Source organism: Clupea harengus, chromosome 3 (genome assembly GCF_900700415.2).
Source record: "Clupea harengus chromosome 3, Ch_v2.0.2, whole genome shotgun sequence".
NCBI lineage: Eukaryota > Metazoa > Chordata > Actinopteri > Clupeiformes > Clupeidae > Clupea > Clupea harengus.
The window spans coordinates 19,219,618-19,237,117 of record NC_045154.1 but is presented as its reverse complement, the minus strand read 5'-3'; the positions used below and the strand labels follow the sequence as shown (position 1 = coordinate 19,237,117).

At 45.6% G+C, this 17,500-nt stretch overlaps 4 protein-coding genes and 1 long non-coding RNA gene across 5 annotated transcripts in view; 3 read left to right on the top strand and 2 right to left on the bottom strand.

The window, feature by feature from the left end:
• The window catches only part of lipia (lipase, member Ia), a 9,633-nt gene extending 9,524 nt beyond the window's left edge, over window positions 1-109 (bottom strand). The window contains exon 1 of the mRNA XM_012818659.3: window positions 17-109. Within this exon, the coding sequence (XP_012674113.1) occupies window positions 17-67 (51 nt within the window). The 5' untranslated portion in view covers window positions 68-109. The remainder of the gene's footprint in view (window positions 1-16) is intronic.
• rbm11 (RNA binding motif protein 11) overlaps window positions 1-3,944 on the top strand; it is a 4,615-nt gene extending 671 nt beyond the window's left edge. Inside the window, exons 2-5 of the mRNA XM_031564860.2 lie at window positions 718-880; window positions 1,545-1,614; window positions 2,356-2,455; window positions 2,667-3,944. Coding sequence (XP_031420720.1) covers window positions 718-880; window positions 1,545-1,614; window positions 2,356-2,455; window positions 2,667-3,050 — 717 coding nt within the window. The 3' untranslated portion in view covers window positions 3,051-3,944. The remainder of the gene's footprint in view (window positions 1-717; window positions 881-1,544; window positions 1,615-2,355; window positions 2,456-2,666) is intronic.
• A 1,589-nt stretch (window positions 3,945-5,533) lies between these two features.
• tmprss15 (transmembrane serine protease 15) lies at window positions 5,534-17,380 on the top strand. Its single transcript, XM_042707426.1, has 22 exons — window positions 5,534-5,605; window positions 6,080-6,229; window positions 6,382-6,449; window positions 6,603-6,718; window positions 7,313-7,492; window positions 8,101-8,209; window positions 8,438-8,547; window positions 9,031-9,171; window positions 9,810-9,959; window positions 10,301-10,406; window positions 10,683-10,830; window positions 11,072-11,213; window positions 11,612-11,701; window positions 11,949-12,074; window positions 12,181-12,321; window positions 12,685-12,795; window positions 12,956-13,097; window positions 14,053-14,265; window positions 14,565-14,746; window positions 14,940-15,035; window positions 15,285-15,424; window positions 16,102-17,380. Exons 1-22 carry the CDS (start codon window positions 5,534-5,536, stop codon window positions 16,294-16,296), a joined length of 2,928 nt encoding a protein of 975 aa, XP_042563360.1. The 3' UTR covers window positions 16,297-17,380.
• On the top strand, window positions 12,714-13,444 carry LOC116220015. The gene is made up of 3 exons (XR_004163413.2): window positions 12,714-12,795; window positions 12,956-13,097; window positions 13,355-13,444. It is a non-coding gene; the product is annotated as an uncharacterized LOC116220015 (long non-coding RNA).
• A 27-nt stretch (window positions 17,381-17,407) lies between the features above and the next one.
• The window catches only part of kptn (kaptin (actin binding protein)), a 6,271-nt gene continuing 6,178 nt past the window's right edge, over window positions 17,408-17,500 (bottom strand). Inside the window, exon 12 of the mRNA XM_031564857.1 lies at window positions 17,408-17,500. This exon is cut by the window's right edge and continues 911 nt beyond it. The gene's annotated coding sequence lies outside the window, so the exon portion shown is untranslated.

Sequence of the window (17,500 nt, the reverse complement as noted above, 5' to 3'; positions counted from 1 at the left end):
CTCTTAGATAACTTACCTTCTCAACCTTAATTAGCTTGTGAGGGCTATTAGGCTTGTTCACAATCATCGTTAGGAAAGGCCAGGTGATGCAAATGTCAAAGCTTTATAAATACTCTGACTCCTCAAACCTTGTCCCAACAATCAGAATCCATGGGCCTAGACTGGAGGGGGCCCACACTTGTGCATGTCACTATATGTTACAATTACAGTTTGGCTTTGAGAGTTTTTTTTTTTTAAACAAATGCATGAGCAGTTCTTTGATTTTAGTTTTTTTATACTTATTTTCTACATACCTTAGTTCATCATCATCATCATCATCATTATCATCGTCTTCATCAAAATGCCTTTCACCTGTGCTGTTGTGGGATACCTAATCCAGAATACACCTGTGCTGTTGTGGGATACCTAATCCAGAATACACCTTTCCCTTCAAAAAACAAAACTAATCTCATTGGCTATTGGTATGGTATGGAACCTATAGACCTATGCAACGGGCATTAATCCTAGCCTCCCCTGCTGTGTGAGTCCACGAGACATGAAATAACTGACTTATTGCTTCTAATCAAAAATGAATTAATTCAAAAATGAAGTTGACTGATTGTTAAAGATATTAGTCTAAGAGCCTTCCCTCTTCAGTATGTCTGTGTGGTCGAAGCTGTGTGACTTGGTGACATGGTGCACGAGGTGATTGACACACTTGTCCCTCCCGTCCTCCAGGCGGGGCCGGTGAGGAGGGTGACCATGGCCCGAGACCGTGAAGGCCGTCGGAGGCCATTTGGGTTTGTGCTGTACAAACACGCGGAGGCTGTGCCTTATGCCATCGCCCTCTTGAACGGGATCTGTCTGTACGGGCGGCCCCTGAAACTGGGCTTCAGCACCGGTGAGCTTCCCCACAGCACCTCCTCACGTGAACACCCACAGCACCTCCTCACGTGAACACCCACAGCACCTCCTCACGTGAACACCCACAGCGCCTCCTCACGTGAACACCCACAGCGCCTCCTCACGTGAACACCCACAGCGCCTCCTCACGTGAACACCCACAGCGCCTCCTCACGTGAACACCCACAGCGCCTCCTCACGTGAACACCCACAGCGCCTCCTCACGTGAACACCCACAGCGCCTCCTCACGTGAACACCCACAGCACCTCCTCACATAAACACCCACAGCTCCTCACGTGAACACAGCGCCTCCTCACGTGAACACCCACAGCACATCCTCACGTGAACACAGCAGCTCCTCACGTGAACACCCACAGCACCTCCTCACGTGAACACCCACAGCACCTCCTCACGTGAACACAGCACCACCTCACGTGAACACCCACAGCTGGGAGACATTAAGGCGCCCCTATGTCAGAAGTCCAGTTTGATTCATACTCAGAAAAGGACAAACTGTGACATGAACAGCTGTGGGTGCAGGATTTAGAATCTAAAAAGATGTTTCTCAGTGCAAGCAGTTCTGAAAACCTATCTTATAAAATCCTGCTGTTTCAAACATGCTGCGTAAATCACTTTTTGCCGTGGTTTCCTTCTTTATCAGGAAGCAGCCAGGACACTTGGGGGAGCTTTGGATCTCCAGGCACTGAGGATAGAGGACCCAACGCAGTCAGGTAAGGCACATCTCTTTGGCATGGGTCTCATACCTGCCTGTCACCTGTCTGTCTGTCTATTTGTCTGCCTTTCTACAACTCAGTTTAGTTCCTATGTCTGCCTGTCTGTCTGTGTGTGTGTCTTTTTATAACTCCGCTTAGCTTGAGTTTGACTCCATCTAACTGTTGGACTTCTTCTGTCTGCCTGTCACTGGTCTGCTTGTCTGTAATCTGTCTGTCCGTTTACTAGTGTGCCTGTTTGTACGACTAGTGACCGTTTAGTAGTGTGCCTGTCTGTCCGTTTACTAGTGTGCCTGTTTGTACGACTAGTGACCGCTTAGTAGTGTGCCTGTTTGTCCGTTTACTAGTGTGCCTGTCTGTCCGATTAGTAGTGTGCCTGTTTGTACGACTAGTGACTATTTAGTAGTGTGCCTGTCTGTCCGTTTAATAGTCTGCCTGTTTGTCCGTTTACTAGTGTGCCTGTCTGTCCGTTTAGTAGTGTGCCTGTTTGTCCGACTAGTGACCGTTTAGTAGTGTGCCTGTTTGTCCGTTTATCTTCCTGTCACTCAGTCTAGATCCTGTCGGGTGGTTTAGTTGCCTGCCTAGTATATACTCCAGTGACTGCTTTTGTCTGCATATAATCTGCCTGCTCACTTTGTTCATGATCAAGCAAAAGTCTAGGTACCACTAGAGGGCGCACATTTAACATTTTATGGATGTTCCATGTGCCAGTATTTGTGTGTGTCTGTGTGATCCTCACAGGAGAGGAGTGTGTCCCCAGGATTCTCCCATCTTTAACTTCAGTGGCTTTATTCCCCATGGGGACTGCAGACCTCAAGACCAGATCAGTTGGAGGAGCAATGTGAGGGCACTTATTGACATATCCTTCCGAATAAGAGAAAAAGAATATATATATCATTCATAATTAGATTTGATGGGATGTGTATGTTTGCAAGTGTGTGTCTGTGGACCTATACCTCTATGTATGTGTATGTGCATTTATCTGTGTTGTGTGTGTGTGTGTGTGTGTGTGTGTGTGTGTGTGTGTGTGTGTGTGTGTGTGTGTGTTTTAGGTCTGCAACTGGCCTCCCTGTCAATTGCCCCCTCTCACCCCTCTGCCCCACCAAGTTGCCCCTCACCCCTTCCCTGGTTTCTTCAACTCCACCCCTCTCCAGCCCTGGCCGGGGCCTGTGGGGGGCTTTTGGACCCCCCCCCTGACCCCGCTCCCCCCGCCAGCACCCCCTCCTCCACAGGAGAGGGAGAGAGAGGAGCCCCCGCCCCCGCCACCCCCAAAAGAGAGAGAGATGGAAAGAGAGAGGGATAGAGAGAAGCTCCCCGTGCCTCCAAAAGAACAAGCAACGGAACAAGAGAAGGAGAGGGAGAAGGAGATGAAACGACACAAACACAAGAGGATGAGGAATAGAAAGCACCGGCATCAAAGCAGACATAAGACATGAGTCTCGCACACACTCACGCACACATATATACATACATACATATGTGCGGCACACACACGCACACACACACACACTCATGTGCATAGATACATATCCATATCCAACCATGTGCACACACACACACACACACACACACACACACTCATGTGTATAGATACATATCCATATCCAACCACGTGCACACACACAGACACACATGTTGGACCCTTAGTTCCTGGTGTGTCCATCCTGCTGAGTGTCTTATGCCTAACCTGCAGGCAGCTGGTGGCTATCCTGCGTCATCGGACAGCCTTCCGCTCGGTGATCCTGCACTTTATCTACAAATAGACAGAGGGCTGTTCGAGAGCAAAAGAGAGAATATGATATTATTTAAATGTTATCTTATTGTCTGACTGACGTCTTTTGTTTTGAATATGTCTTAAACACCCTTCTGGAGAGGGTTAGAAACAGTGTTTATATTTAGCGTTATTTGCAAGCAGACTCAAAGACAATGTCACAAACAGTCATCTTCTAGAACCTCTAGAACCTCTAGAACTCGAGGGACTGTTTACTAATGCAGTCTGCTCTCTGGAAGTCCATTGAATTCAGCCTTTTGTGCTTAAACCTTCCATTCTTTATCTTTGGGTTGAAACTGCACTTTGTAATATTGTTCATATGACATATTTATACTATATATTCTACTGTTTGATGTCTGTTGTTTATTTGATTTGTATTTAACTTTTATGTTGTTTACAGCCCAATCTGATTGCACATTGCCTTAAAATAAATGCACCTACAGAACCAACTAATTTTGTCCTGTCTGCCTCACCAGTTCTGTCTGTCTCACCAGTCCAAGTGTAAGTCAGTGAGGGGACATGTATGTTGTTCTCATACTGTAAGAGGAGGCCTCTAATGTACCTGCTTAGTGGGGTTGTTAGCTATGTTGAATATGTGCACTTGATGTGTAGTGTAGTGTTTAGCATTACTGAGTGTACCTGAAACAGTGTGGACCTGAAACGAGTGCCCTTGGCCAAGAGTCTTGCATAACCGCAAGGCCAATACTGTTTATACAAGCACTGACATAATATTCATAGTTTGAAGGGGTGTTTGGTTGTAAGGGCAGACCAGAAAATGTGTTTGTTGGGAAAAAATTGCCTTGAAAGTGCCTTCAAGATGTATTTGGCTCTGATGGAGTGTGTGTATGTAGTCAATTTCACCTTGTTGTCGGTATATTTGTGCTATTTTTAAAATGTTGAGTGATTTTTAATGGCTGGATGAGTTTTGATAATTCTGACAGTTAGTTTGACAAATGACAATATTCTATTACATCTAATCTATTCTGGTAAGCAATTGAACTCTGGCCACTGATATGGAATTACAATGCAGTAAAGCCTTCAAACTCAGTAAATCATTTATTTATGAACGTAAGTCAGTATCCATTAGAAATCAATACATTGACGGAATTTCCATAAACACAAATGATGCAAGAGAAGCCCCCTGTGTTTCTATGACAACCATTTTTATTTAGAGGCACAAACAACTTTCCTAGTGTGAGGAGGGTTGAAATGATCGTACAAATAACCAATTACTGTACTTAGTCTGAGCAGTAGAGAGTTTGTATGTGTGTGTGTGTGTGTGTGAGAGAGAGAGAGAGTGTGTGTGTGTGTGTGTGTGTGTCTTGAGTTTTTCAATTCTCCTCATAACGCATGTGAGTATGAGGGCACTACAAACACTTCAGATAGATACCACGTAGCTACTCCCCACCCCTCCCATCACTCTGGGCTCTGGTTGCAGTGCCGCTAACTTTCTGGAGAGATAATCCCGAATACCTGTCTATTTACTGCTCAATAAACTTTACTACTGTGTGTGTGTGTGTGTGTGTGTGTGTGTGTGTGTGTGTGTGTGTGTGTGTGTGTGTGTGTGTATGTTGACCAGATAAATAGCAGTAGCACCTGCAGTGTCCCCTACCTCTGCTACAGAGAGATGAGCTCCACACCACGGAAGGATTCCGTTTTCTTTTTTTCTTTCATTTAAACAAAAAACTAAGTAAGTGAAGAGGACCATTGGCAACTGAAAGACACAGAGGCAGTTATTGCTGAATTACTTGTAACAGGTCACAGTTAGTTATTACTAATATAATACATTTGAGAGTAAGGCCATAAAAGTTTAGATTAAACTCACTTCGCCGTGGTATCTGCCTGTAACAACGTCCTTTCGAAGAACAGGTGAAAGAGTGACTTGAGCTCTAGAACATTTGCGAAAACCTGGATGAACACTCGATGAACGATCTTGAGTGTGTGTGTGAGAAGACCTGAAGAGAAAAAAGTACATCCGAGGACCTTCAAATACATGTGTGTGTGTGGACCTGCAGTAGAGAGAGGAGTGTGTTTGTGGACCTGACAGAAGAGTTTGTGAGTGTATAAGTGTTTGTGTGTGTGTGTGTGTGTGTGTGTGTGTGTGTGTGTGTGTGTGTGTGTGTGTGTGTGTGTGTGTGTAAAAGAGTAATGTCGAAAGGCAGGAGCCGTTTCTCCTCCTTGGAGGTGCTGCTGTGTGTGCTGGTGATGCTGCTGTTTCTAGTGTGTGTGGCGCTCATCGTTGTGTCCTGGCTGGCCATCAGCCCCAAAGGTGAGAACACACACACGAACACACACACACACACACACACGAACAAACTCACTCACTCGTCCTCTCTCTCATTCTGTGCAAGTAAGTATTACTAAAATATATGCACACTCTGTCTGTCATCCACCCTGTCACCCCTCTCCTGTTCTCTGCCAGTGTATATCAATGGAATACTTGGATACAGGGATTTGTTTAATTTTTTACATTTATATATATTTCTTATTTTAACCTGAAAAGGTAATCTCTTGTTTAATTTAAGCTTTATTTATTTTTGTTAACGAAAAGCCATTTCTTACCTCTCACCGTCTATAACCTGCAAAGGGCTCTCTTGAGCCCTGTGCCGCCTGAAGGATGTGTTGATCTTTACCACAGGTCTGACACTGTTGATGGAGATGGCTTAAAGCACTCAGCTGTACAAGTGACTGAAGTATTTATCTCTCTCAGCACTGGAAGATAACCCAGAGGAGACACAGCTGAGCGGGACTCTAACCATCTCCGCAGGTGTGGGCTTTACCCAGGAGCTCCTCAACAGCAGCAGTGTGCAGTACAAAGCCCTGGCCTACGACACCGAGAGCCTGGTAAGGGATGCTACCCTGATGAGGACTTGCTTTACTCTCCATCGGAAACTATAATAGCTTTTCTTTATTGGGATATAGGTCTGCCATTACAAAGTAGCGTATATAATTGATAATTTATTCATAAAGTGCTGTATATAATTGATCATTTTCAGATATTCGAGGCCTACAGCCGAAGCTCCCTCAAAGATCAATACATGGGATGTGACATTCAGAACTTCAGGTGAGACAAATCAGCCTCCTAAACCTTGACTGATCAGTGATAGGTGATTGATTGATTAGCACTAAAACTTGGTGTACATCTCTTTCACATTGCTTATTACCCTTCTCCTCTCCCTCTCAGACTAGGCAGTGTGGTGGTGACCTTTGCCCTCTCTCTGCGGGGTGCGGTGGAGTCCAACGAGGCTCAGGAGCAGCTGGTGGAGGGCCTACAGAGTGGGGGGGTGAACCTGGGGGGGCTGGTGGTGGATCCCGACTCTGTGAAGATCTCAGGTGTGACAGCGTTCCACATCCGTTGCCTCTAGTTTCTGATTGGCTTAGCATGTCTGTATCCAAGCTCATTGGTTCAGTGCTGTAGAACCTGGAGTTGAATTGTGTAGAATCTCTGAACTGGTCAATTGATGTTAAACTCTGTTTTGAAACGCATAATATGCTGTTGTGGTTCCCATGCAGAGAGACCACATCTTACCACATCCGAACCACCCAAACCTACTGAACTGGCCAGCACAACACAGTCATTAACCACTCCAAACGCAGTCAGCACCCCATCGCTGACAACTGCTCCGGGTATGGGGGATTTCACACAGTGGCAACTGTATGTGTCACAGTAAAATCAGTCTAGAATCTACGGCCTTTATTGCTCTATGTAGTGGGTCATGATATTTCCCTGTAATATTGACACGTGTGCCTGTGTGTCTCTGTGTGTGTGTGTGTGTGTGTGTGCCTGTGTGTCTGTGTGTGTGTGTGTGTGTGTGTGTGTGTGTGTGTGTGTGTGTGTGTGTGTGTGTGTGTGTGTGTGTGTGTGTGTGTGTGTGTGTGTGCACATGTTCACGTTTGTCTGTGTGTGTGTATGTGTGTGTGCACTTGCACTTGCATTCTACATGGTATTCTATGTTTTGGTGTATGTTTGGGTGTGTGTGTCTTCAGTTCCCTGCCCAGAGGGTGAGAGAGTGTGTGGTGACGGTAACACCTGTGTGGCGCTGCCTCAGTGGTGTGATGGACTGAAGGACTGTCCTGACGGAGCGGACGAGGAGGAGAAGCTCTGTGGTGAGCCCCGGTACTCTGGATTCACCCTGACCCATCTAGTCTTTGGGTTCTCTCTACACCATCCTCTCTCCTTCAGCTGTTCCATCTGGTCTTTGGGTTCTCTCTACACCATCCTCTCTCCTTCAGCTGTTCCATCTGGTCTTTGGGTTCTCTACACCATCATGTCCTTCAGCTGTTCCATCTGGTCTTTGGGTTCTCTACACCATCATGTCCTTCAGCTGTTCCATCTGGTCATTGGGTTCTCCTGGTCTTTGGGTTCTCTCTAGACCATTCGGTCCCTCAGCTGTTTCATCTGGCCTTTGGGTTCTCCTGTTCTTTGGGTGCTTTCTACACCATCCTCTCTCCTTTAGCTGTTTCATCTGGTCTTTGGGTGCTTTCTATACCATCCTGTCCTTCAGCTGTTTCATCTGGTCTTTGGGTGCTTTCTATACCATCCTCAGTGTTCTCTGTGTTCGGTCTGTTCCGTCATCTCGACGTGGAGGGGTTCTCAACTTTCTGTATGTTAACTGTGTTCTTCCTGTATATGTGAGGTCTGTTCTACTGTCTCAGAATCTTCAGTCAAGACTACTGCTTATATGTATATATATATGCTATCCTTGTTTCCATAGCAACAGCATGTGACGGACAGTTTGTCCTGCTGGGTCCAGCTGGGTCCTTCCACTCCGAGAACTTCCCCTTGCCATATGAGAATGAGCGAGTGTGTCGCTGGATCATACGGTATAACTGCACACACACAAACACACAGACGCACACAAACACACACACACACACACACACACACTCACACTCACACTCACACGCACACACACGCACGCACTCATGCACGCAGGCACGCACGCACACACACACACACACACACACACACACACACACACACACACACACACACACACATGTGTCCGTCCATGAGAGTTCTAATGGTGGTGCAAATGTGCTTGCTTGTAGGGTGCATGAGGGACTGTCCATTAAGGTGGACTTCCAGTCATTTCACACTGAGCAGGAGACTGACCTTCTGACCCTGTATGAAGGAATCGGACCAAACCAAACGTTGACATGTGAGTGTGGCCACCTTCATACACACCTCCCCTCCCCCCTCCTCCCCCCATCTCTGCAGTAGAAACAATGCTACTGTAGACTTTAACACTCAGCCTGAATGGGTCGTAACAACCACATGCGACTTAAATGTTATGGATTGTGATTTTAATGGTATTGGTATTGGTGGAATATTACAAGTGTATTAATCACATCTGTCTAGAGAACTGCAGAACAGGTTGGAAGACTATAGAAGAGAATGTCTGCACAGTTAGACTAAAGCCTGGGTCTGTCTTAGCTGTAGCCTAGTGGAAATACTTTATACTTTAAAGTATTTTATACATAAAACTAGTTTAACGTTGACATGCTCTGTGCCTGATTTCCTGGCAGCATGCACCCCGCCTCAGGTAAGGCACTTGCCTGTTACCTGTAGCTGACACAGACCATAGAGAGAGGCCAACATACTGAGCGTGATGTTATAGCAATTGTTCCTGTGTGTGTTTCAGCCTCTGTGTCAGGTTCCACACCTCCAGGGACCCTGTGGCTGCTGTCTGACGAGGCCACCGCGGTCTTCTCCACGGACTACGCCAACGCCCTCCCCGGCTTCAACGCCTCTTTCAGGGCCGAGGACCTCAGCACTCTCTCCAGTGAGCTCCTGTTCCGCCCTGACCCCTGACGCCTCTGAGCCTGTTAGAGCAGAGGAGCGGAGCACACAGACAGCAGTGGCCTCAGGAGGGCCTTATTGGGCACAAATCTGGCATTGATTTGTTATGCCTGCACTAGATCAGGGCCACACAGGATATACTGTATGCTTTTCTGAATCAGATGACACAGAGTTATTTTTAGATTTGCATGCTTCAGCCTGTAAACACTTGCATTACATGTATTCAATTAGCAGAGATTTTTTTCCTAAGCAGATGGCAATACAGTACAGACAGATAATGATACGTGTGCTCCCAGAGTGCTGACCCCATGACCTTTCACCCTTCAGTAGGTACCGTCACACCAGAGCTATGTGGAGACTCTGTGCAACACCTGTGCATTTAGAATGTTGTAGAACGTTGAACGTTCTAAAGAATATCTGGGTCCATCGAATAGAACGTGGAATTTTAGAATCTTACATTGTTGATGAATGCAAGCTTTTATTAGAATGTTAAAAATTCTTGCTGAAGCTGACGGATTAATTCATTTGGTCTAGACTCTAGACTATTGTGAGTGTTCAGGTGTCTGACTTCATATCCTTCACCTGTGTCCACTCCATGGTGACAATGTTTTCCTCTCCCAGACGAGCAGAAGGTCAGCTGCTCCTTCGAGGACGGCGTGTGCTTCTGGAGGCAGGAGCCTGAGGATGATGGTGACTGGATGCGGGTACGAGGGCCCATCTTTCCCCCCACCACCGGCCCCAGTGCTGACCACACCCTGGGGAACGTGTCAGGTGAGGCCTTCTACCTGTGGGCTTTCAAGAGCCGAAAGATAGCTCTTACAGTGCAGATGTGGGCATGACATGTATGTCAAACTGGTGAGTGCAGATGTGGGCATGGCAGGTATGTCAAGCTGGTGATACCAGGAGAAGCTATATGTAACTGCGTGACAGTGAAGCAGCTAATCTCTGTGTTATGCTAGTCTTATACATGGTGACATTAGCTTTAAACTGAAATGTACATGACAGTGGTTTTTAGCCCAGTTTAAATCATGGAAGGCACTGTGCAAAATAAAGGTTGACTTGACTTAATGTTTCCGTGCAGTGAATGAGCTCTCATTGTGTTTTAATGGCAGGCTTCTACATGGTGACACCAGGAGGTTTTGGTAACTGGGAGAAGAGCTTCAGACTGCACAGCCTTCCCCTGGCACCCTCCAATGGGTCTGTGTGTCTCAGCTTCTGGTCAGTTCAGATCATGTGTGTTTGAGTGTGTGTGTGTGTGTGTGTGTGTGTGTGTGTGTGTGTGTGTGTGTGTGTGTGAATGCTTGTATGCACAGTAAGGGCCCTGTGTGTAGTTTCTATTTGTGCGTGTCTGTGTATTTGTGTTTGTGTGTTTGCATTCATAAATGTTTGTCCATATGTTTGGTTTTGTGTGTGTGTGTGTGTGTGTGTGTGTGTGTGTGTGTGTGTGTGTATGCCTGTTGGTGTGTGTCGTGCTCCTGGTTGAAATGTCTGCAGGTATCACATGTATGGGCTGGAGGTGAGCAGTCTGAGTGTTTGGGTTGAGAGCGGCTCCAATTCCTCTGAGCTCTTCCATAAGGAGGGCAATTATGGAGACCACTGGAACTATGGCCAGATCACCCTCAACACCACCACACACATCACAGTAAGCAGAGGCCTAACACACACACACACACACACACACACACACACACACACACACACAAACACACACACACAAAACCACACACACCCTCCGTCGCACACACGTACCTATCACACACATCATAGACTGAATTATCAGATGAAAACACATTCAGATGTTTTAGATTGCACACGGAATTATAGTTGTTTTTTCCGGCGCATGAATATGCATGCCTATTTGACTGGAATCTTCTGGTTGTCAGGTAGTCTTTCAGGCCCGGAAGAGAACAAGCAGAGGAAATGACATCGCTGTAGATGACATCAGCCTGAGCAGCGGTGCGTGTGAAGGTGGTCCACCAGGTCCCACCCCAGTCCCCACCCCAACCACTCCACCGCCGATACCACGTAAGTCAAGTCACACACACACACACACACACCAGGGTTTTTTATAGTAGCTAGTATAACTAACATAGTAGTAGCTAGTAACTAATGGTAGTAAAACTGATGCTAAAACTAGCAGTGAAAAAATTATTTCATTAACTGAAGTAAAAATAAAAAACACAATGAACACAACACAATGAACGCATCAACTAAATTAACTAGAAATGCAGGTGAAATCAGCTTTGTTTTCGTTTTCCCCCTCAATTTGCACTGTGGTTGTGATGCCACTTTGGCCTGTTCTGTTTGACTTCTTCAGAGACTCTGGCTTAATACAAAGGACGCAGAATGAATGAAATGTTACGTGAGACATGTTTTACAGAGTCCTGAACCAATGTTTGAGCCTATGTTTGTGTGTTTCACAGCCGACTGTGGAGGCCCGTTTGACCTGAGGGAGCCCAACTCCACGTTCAGCTCCCCCAACTACCCACATGGCTATGGCAACAAGGCCTCATGTGAGCATTTAAGCCTCCTGTTACTTCATACTCCGGCCTGTGTACCATGCTACCAGGCTAATGACGTGCTGATAAACTGTGAACCCCACATGCTACCAGACACTTCCTGTGTGCTCTCGTGGCTATGGTAACAAATCCTCCTGTAAGCTTATGTGGTCTCACTCATACATACTCATTTAGCCTGGTGAAGACCACTTGGTTGATGCAAGGGGCACATGTGATGCCTCCTCGGTTCTGTCTGTTTCAGGTGTTTGGAACCTGCACGCGCAGGAGGGACGGAACATCCAGCTGCACTTCCTGGATTTCGCCCTTGAGATTGGCTATGATGTCATGGAGGTCAGAGATGGGGCAGGGCCTGAGTCTGTGCTGCTGGGTGAGGAACTGTGTGTGTGTGTGTGTGTGTGTGTGTGTGTGTGTCTGTATATGTGTGTTGTGTTTATTTTTAGCACTTGTTTGAGAATTTCTTTCCCCTTACGCAGGTGTTTTCACAGGAGAGCGTGACTTCCCTGATGTCTTCTCAACAACCAATCAGATAACAGTGATGCTCTTCACAGACAGCTCAGGAAATGACAAAGGTTTCCGTGCCAACTTCACCTCAGGCATCAGACTGGGCCAGCCGGGTGAGACTGAGGACACACTGATCTGATCATCTTTTCTGAATTGTTTATCAACCAAGTCAAATACAATTTCACTTCGACATCTTTAAAGGATGGGATGAGAAGAACTGCATTCAGTCAATGAACAACCTCTTTGTCTTAAAGGTTACATTTTCTCGTGAATTTTTTACTGACTGTCTAGGCAATTTATGTTGTCTGCAAATACATATGCACTCCTGCTGCAGTTATTGAAATCAACTGTTTAGAGTGGAGCTTATTCTCAAAGTCCAGCCTGTCGTGTCGTAAGCCAGACATATAAGATCAGACAAATGCTGATGTAGGATGACTGGCTGGCTGATCAGCAGTTTCTCTTCTGGTGCTTTCCAGAGCCGTGTCCATCGGGAGACTTCCAGTGTGGCTCTGGGGTGTGTGTCTCCAACAAGCGCGTGTGTGATGGTGTGACGGACTGCCCTGATGCCTCGGATGAAGCCCAGTGTGGTGAGTGGTGTGTGTTTTTATATGTGACGTGGTTGGTTGTGTCTGTGTGGTGGTGTATGTGTGTGTTTATACTGTATGTGTGTGTGAGTGTGTGTGTGTGTGTGTGTGTTTATACTGTATGTGTGTGTATTTATATGTGCTGTTTGTGTGTGTCCTCTAGTTCACCTGCTGCCTGTGAGCTCTGGGAACAGTACAGGTGAGGCCAGACTGCAGGTTCAGGTGAACTCCAAACGCTATACTTCATGTGCTCAGAACTGGACATCAGATCTGTCTCAGTACTTCTGCCGCTACCTGGGCTACAGGTAAGTGTGTGTGTGTGTGTGTGTGTGTGTTTTAGATGGGTTAACAATGGAATATAAAATAGATAACTTTGTGTGACGGACATTTTTTCTGTGTAAAATATAACTTTTTAATGGAAAACAATAGCGTATGGGTACATATGTACTTGCAGAGCCTTTCCGGTGATAAGTGGTGATTTTGTTGTTTGTGTGTGTGTGTCTCTGTATGTACACATCTCTCTCTCTCTCTCTCTCTCTCTCTGTGTGTGTGTGTATGGTAGGTCAGGAGTAGCCAGTCCTGTGTTAGCCAGAGAAGAGGACTCTCCATTTACCTCCATTTCTCTGAGGCCTGATGGTATTGTGCACCTGGAGCCCAGGTGAGTCAACACAGGATGTGATGTCACAATGATTGACATCCCTCTGCTTAAAGCTGCAGAGAAACAGTTTTCTCAAGAATGCCCCTAAAACATGTGGAAAATGTGACAGAGCCTTTAAGCAAAAATGATCTCTTAAATCATGCCTATAATCAGTTGATTCCCATAACTAGTTTTACTGTTCAGACATAATAAGATATAATCTGTGGGAATGGCTAAGTCAGGGGAAACCCTTTACTCTTCCAGAGATGCATGCCCGGAGGATGATGTTGTGGCTTTGAGCTGCGATAATCAACGTGAGTACGGGAGACTTCTCAGATCTTCACACACACACATCCCTCACACAGATTTATTTACATTATAACGCACTGCTAACAGCACATCCAAATAACATTTTAGGCTGCCTACATATAGCCTTTACAGACCTCTAGCGCTCTTTAATGAAGACATCATTGCTATGGGTGTATTCTTATGGTGCAGTATGTGACTGTTATCAGAAAAGACTTGAGGAACTACATCAATACAACTTTGAAGCAACACTGAAAATGCTAATTATTCCTATGCCTTTCAGCTTGTGGTGTCCACAAGACCTCCAACACAACCAGAAGTAACACATGGGATGATGGAGAGATAAGGGAGATAGATAAAGAAGAGCTTGTGGAGAGGACAGGAAAGGAGGGCAGGGTGGTGGGAGGGACCGATGCCGAGAAGGGGGCGTGGCCTTGGGTGGTGTCACTCAAGTGGCTGGGCCGTCATGTGTGCGGAGCTTCGGTGATTGACAAGGAGTGGCTGATCACGGCGGCCCATTGTGTTTATGGGTAAGTGGGGGCAATCAGCTGTCTGATAGCTGACTATCAGTAATAAGGAAGCTAGATGGAGAGATTGAGGTGCGTGGGAATAGAAGTGTTGTGTGTGTTGCTGTGTGTATGGTTTTGTAGTGTGGGGGTGTTTGTCCATAGCTGAGTTTAGGTGATTGATGTGCTGTATTTGCAGTGTATCAGAGAGCTAAAGTCTGTGTTGGACTATATGAATAAATAAACGAATAAATGACAAAAAAATTAAATAAAATGAAACAGATGTCTCAGTCCTAGTTCACTCTGCCCCCCATCCTCTCCAGTAAGAACATCCATCTGTCTAACTGGGTTGCTGTGCTGGGTCTGCACTCCCAGTATGGCTCCGACTACCAGGACAGACAGAACCTCCAGGTGGACCAGATCATCATGAACACACACTACAACCGCCGGTCCAAACAGGCCGACATTGCACTCATGCACCTGAAAACACCAGCCAACTTCACAGGTTCTCACCTCTCTCGCATTAAGATGTTTCTTTAATACTAGCTCATTGTGCTCAGCATAACACCTTTGATTTATTCCCCCATCATATTCATTCTGTTTTTGTCTTTGTGCGTGCATGTTTTTTCTTGAAACCAGACTTCAATCAATCAATCAATCAATCAATCAAATCAATCCTGTGTGTCCTCTTCCGCCAGATTATGTGCAGCCCGTGTGTTTACCTCACGAGCAGCAGCGGTTCCAAGCTGACAGGAAGTGTGTCATCGCTGGCTGGGGGACGCTGGAGGAGGGAGGTAAGCTGAACGGTCACATGACCAGTTCCAGTCAAGTCAAATGTACTCATATAGCACTTTTAAAAACAACCTGTGGTTAACCAACATGTTTTACATCCAAAAAAGAGAAGAAAAAAAACAAACAACGGAACACTAAAAATTAAAGAGGAATGATATTGAAAGAGGTCCTGTCCAGCAGGATACAGTGTTGAAACCCACTAGTATATTAGACGCAGCTCATGGGAGATAAAACCCTGCTTTCTCTCTCAGGCAGTGTGGCAGACGTGCTGCAGCAGGCGGTGGTGCCGTTAGTGGACCGGGCTCAGTGTCAGGAGTGGCTGCCAGAGTACAACATCACAGCCCAGATGGTGTGTGCCGGGCTCCCTGATGGAGGAGTGGACTCCTGCCAGGTATCACCACTCACCTGCCTCTAAGGCTACATAGCGTACATGCATACTCTCACCACTCACCTGCCTCTAAGGCTACATAGCGTACATGCATACTCTTACCTGCCTCTAAGGCTACATAACGTACATGCATACTCTCACCTGCCTTAAGGCTACATAGCGTACATGCACACTCTCACCTGCCTTAGGGCTACATAGCGTACATGCATACTCTCACTACTCACCTGCCTCTAAGGCTACGTAGCGTACATGCATACTCTTACCTGCCTCTAAGGCTACATAGCGCACATGCATTCTCTCAGGGGTTTAGCTCTTGGGTTCTGTAAAGTGCCTCGAGACAATGGTCATCATTAATGACCCAGATTAAATATGCAAATAAAATTGAACCTGGGCACAATTAAGTGTCATTTGGTGCTGCGTAATTAATGCTTAACTAAATACTTTTTATATTAGAGCATATTATTAAAACAGACAGGCATAATAGCATTTAGTTCAGGTTGGTGTGCAATAATTAGTACTAGTATTTTTATTACAAGTAGTATTATTATCTATCTAATACACTTTATGGACTCTTCCTGTGAAGTGGGACTGAATTTTTAAGTTTAAAAAACAATGGTAACTACTGTAAGTTAGTTTGTGTGTCTGTGTGTGTTATTCTCCGGATGTCTCCTGTCTTCCAGGGGGACTCTGGGGGTCCTCTGATGTGTGAGGAGGACGGCAGGTGGGTGCTGGTGGGTGCCACCTCATTTGGGGTGGGGTGTGGGCGGCCCAAGAGGCCAGGCGTCTACGCCCTCGTCAGCGAGTTTATCGACTGGGTGGTGGAGACGCGCCGCTCGCACTCTCACTGGGAAGGATGGAGGACCAGACTACACTAGTACCATACAGACTGGACTGGGAAGGATGGAGGACCAGACTAGAATAGTACCATAGAGACTGGACTGGGAAGGATGGAGGACCAGACTAGAATAGTACCATAGAGACTGGACTGGGAATGATGGAGGACCATAATAGACTAGTACCATAAAGACTGGATGTACAAACTGAAGATCAAAGACTACAGACCAAATAATACTAAATACTGCACTGGGACAAGTTGTAAACAGACACTAATCACTGTATCATAGAGACTGGAGGTACAAAATGAAGATCAAAGACTACAGACCAAATAAAACAAAACACTGCACTGAAGAAGCTGGAAGACTCAACATTTTACTGGGATGACTAGAAGTACAGACGCTGGTTATACTGAACAGCTGATTCTATACTAGAGACTGAAGATGGAAGACCACAGAGATCCTTCTCTCCAGCTAATTTCCTGTCAAACCTTCACTGTCCTATCTGATTATAAGGCAAAAAGCCCACAATTAAATCTTTAAAAAAAGAAAAACACTCCATTACAAAGGCTGCAGATAAAGACCAAGTTCGAAGAGGGACAGATCGCTGTGGACACCTAAAGATGAAACTCGCACTGGGTTCTTCAGAAAAGGGAGATATAACTGAACTTAGAACACAAATAGAACGTGCTAAATTTTATGAATTTAATTTAATTCAAAAGGTATACACACTGACCTCATAGAAATCCAGGGTCTGGAAATCAGTGTCAAGAACAAACTTGTTTGTTAAGAACAAACAATTCTAAAATGCAGTAATTCAGCCATTATTGTGTGATGGGCAATCTGGCAGACAGGTCTGCATTATGATATCTGTATTATAATTTTGTAACATATGTAAATGTTGTGATGATAATTAAATAAATAAAGATTTTAAATGAATGGAAAAAAAAATGTAATACAAGTAATATATTCTGCTGTAATAGTCTTGGAGAGGACATGACAGAGCTAAATGTAAGAGAGTAGCACGTAGCCTATTAGCTCGGCCTGTTTTAACCATGTGCTCCAAGGCCTGGTGCACCTACAGCAGTGTCCCCCCCCTCACTTCCTTCCTGTTGACTATTGTTCTTTCAAAAACAAGGCCAGGGATACGATGTTTATAAAACATTCAAGTATTTAATGCAAATCAAATGACTGCCATAATGAAATGCAACAGCAGTGCAACCACAGGCGGCTTCACATTGACATG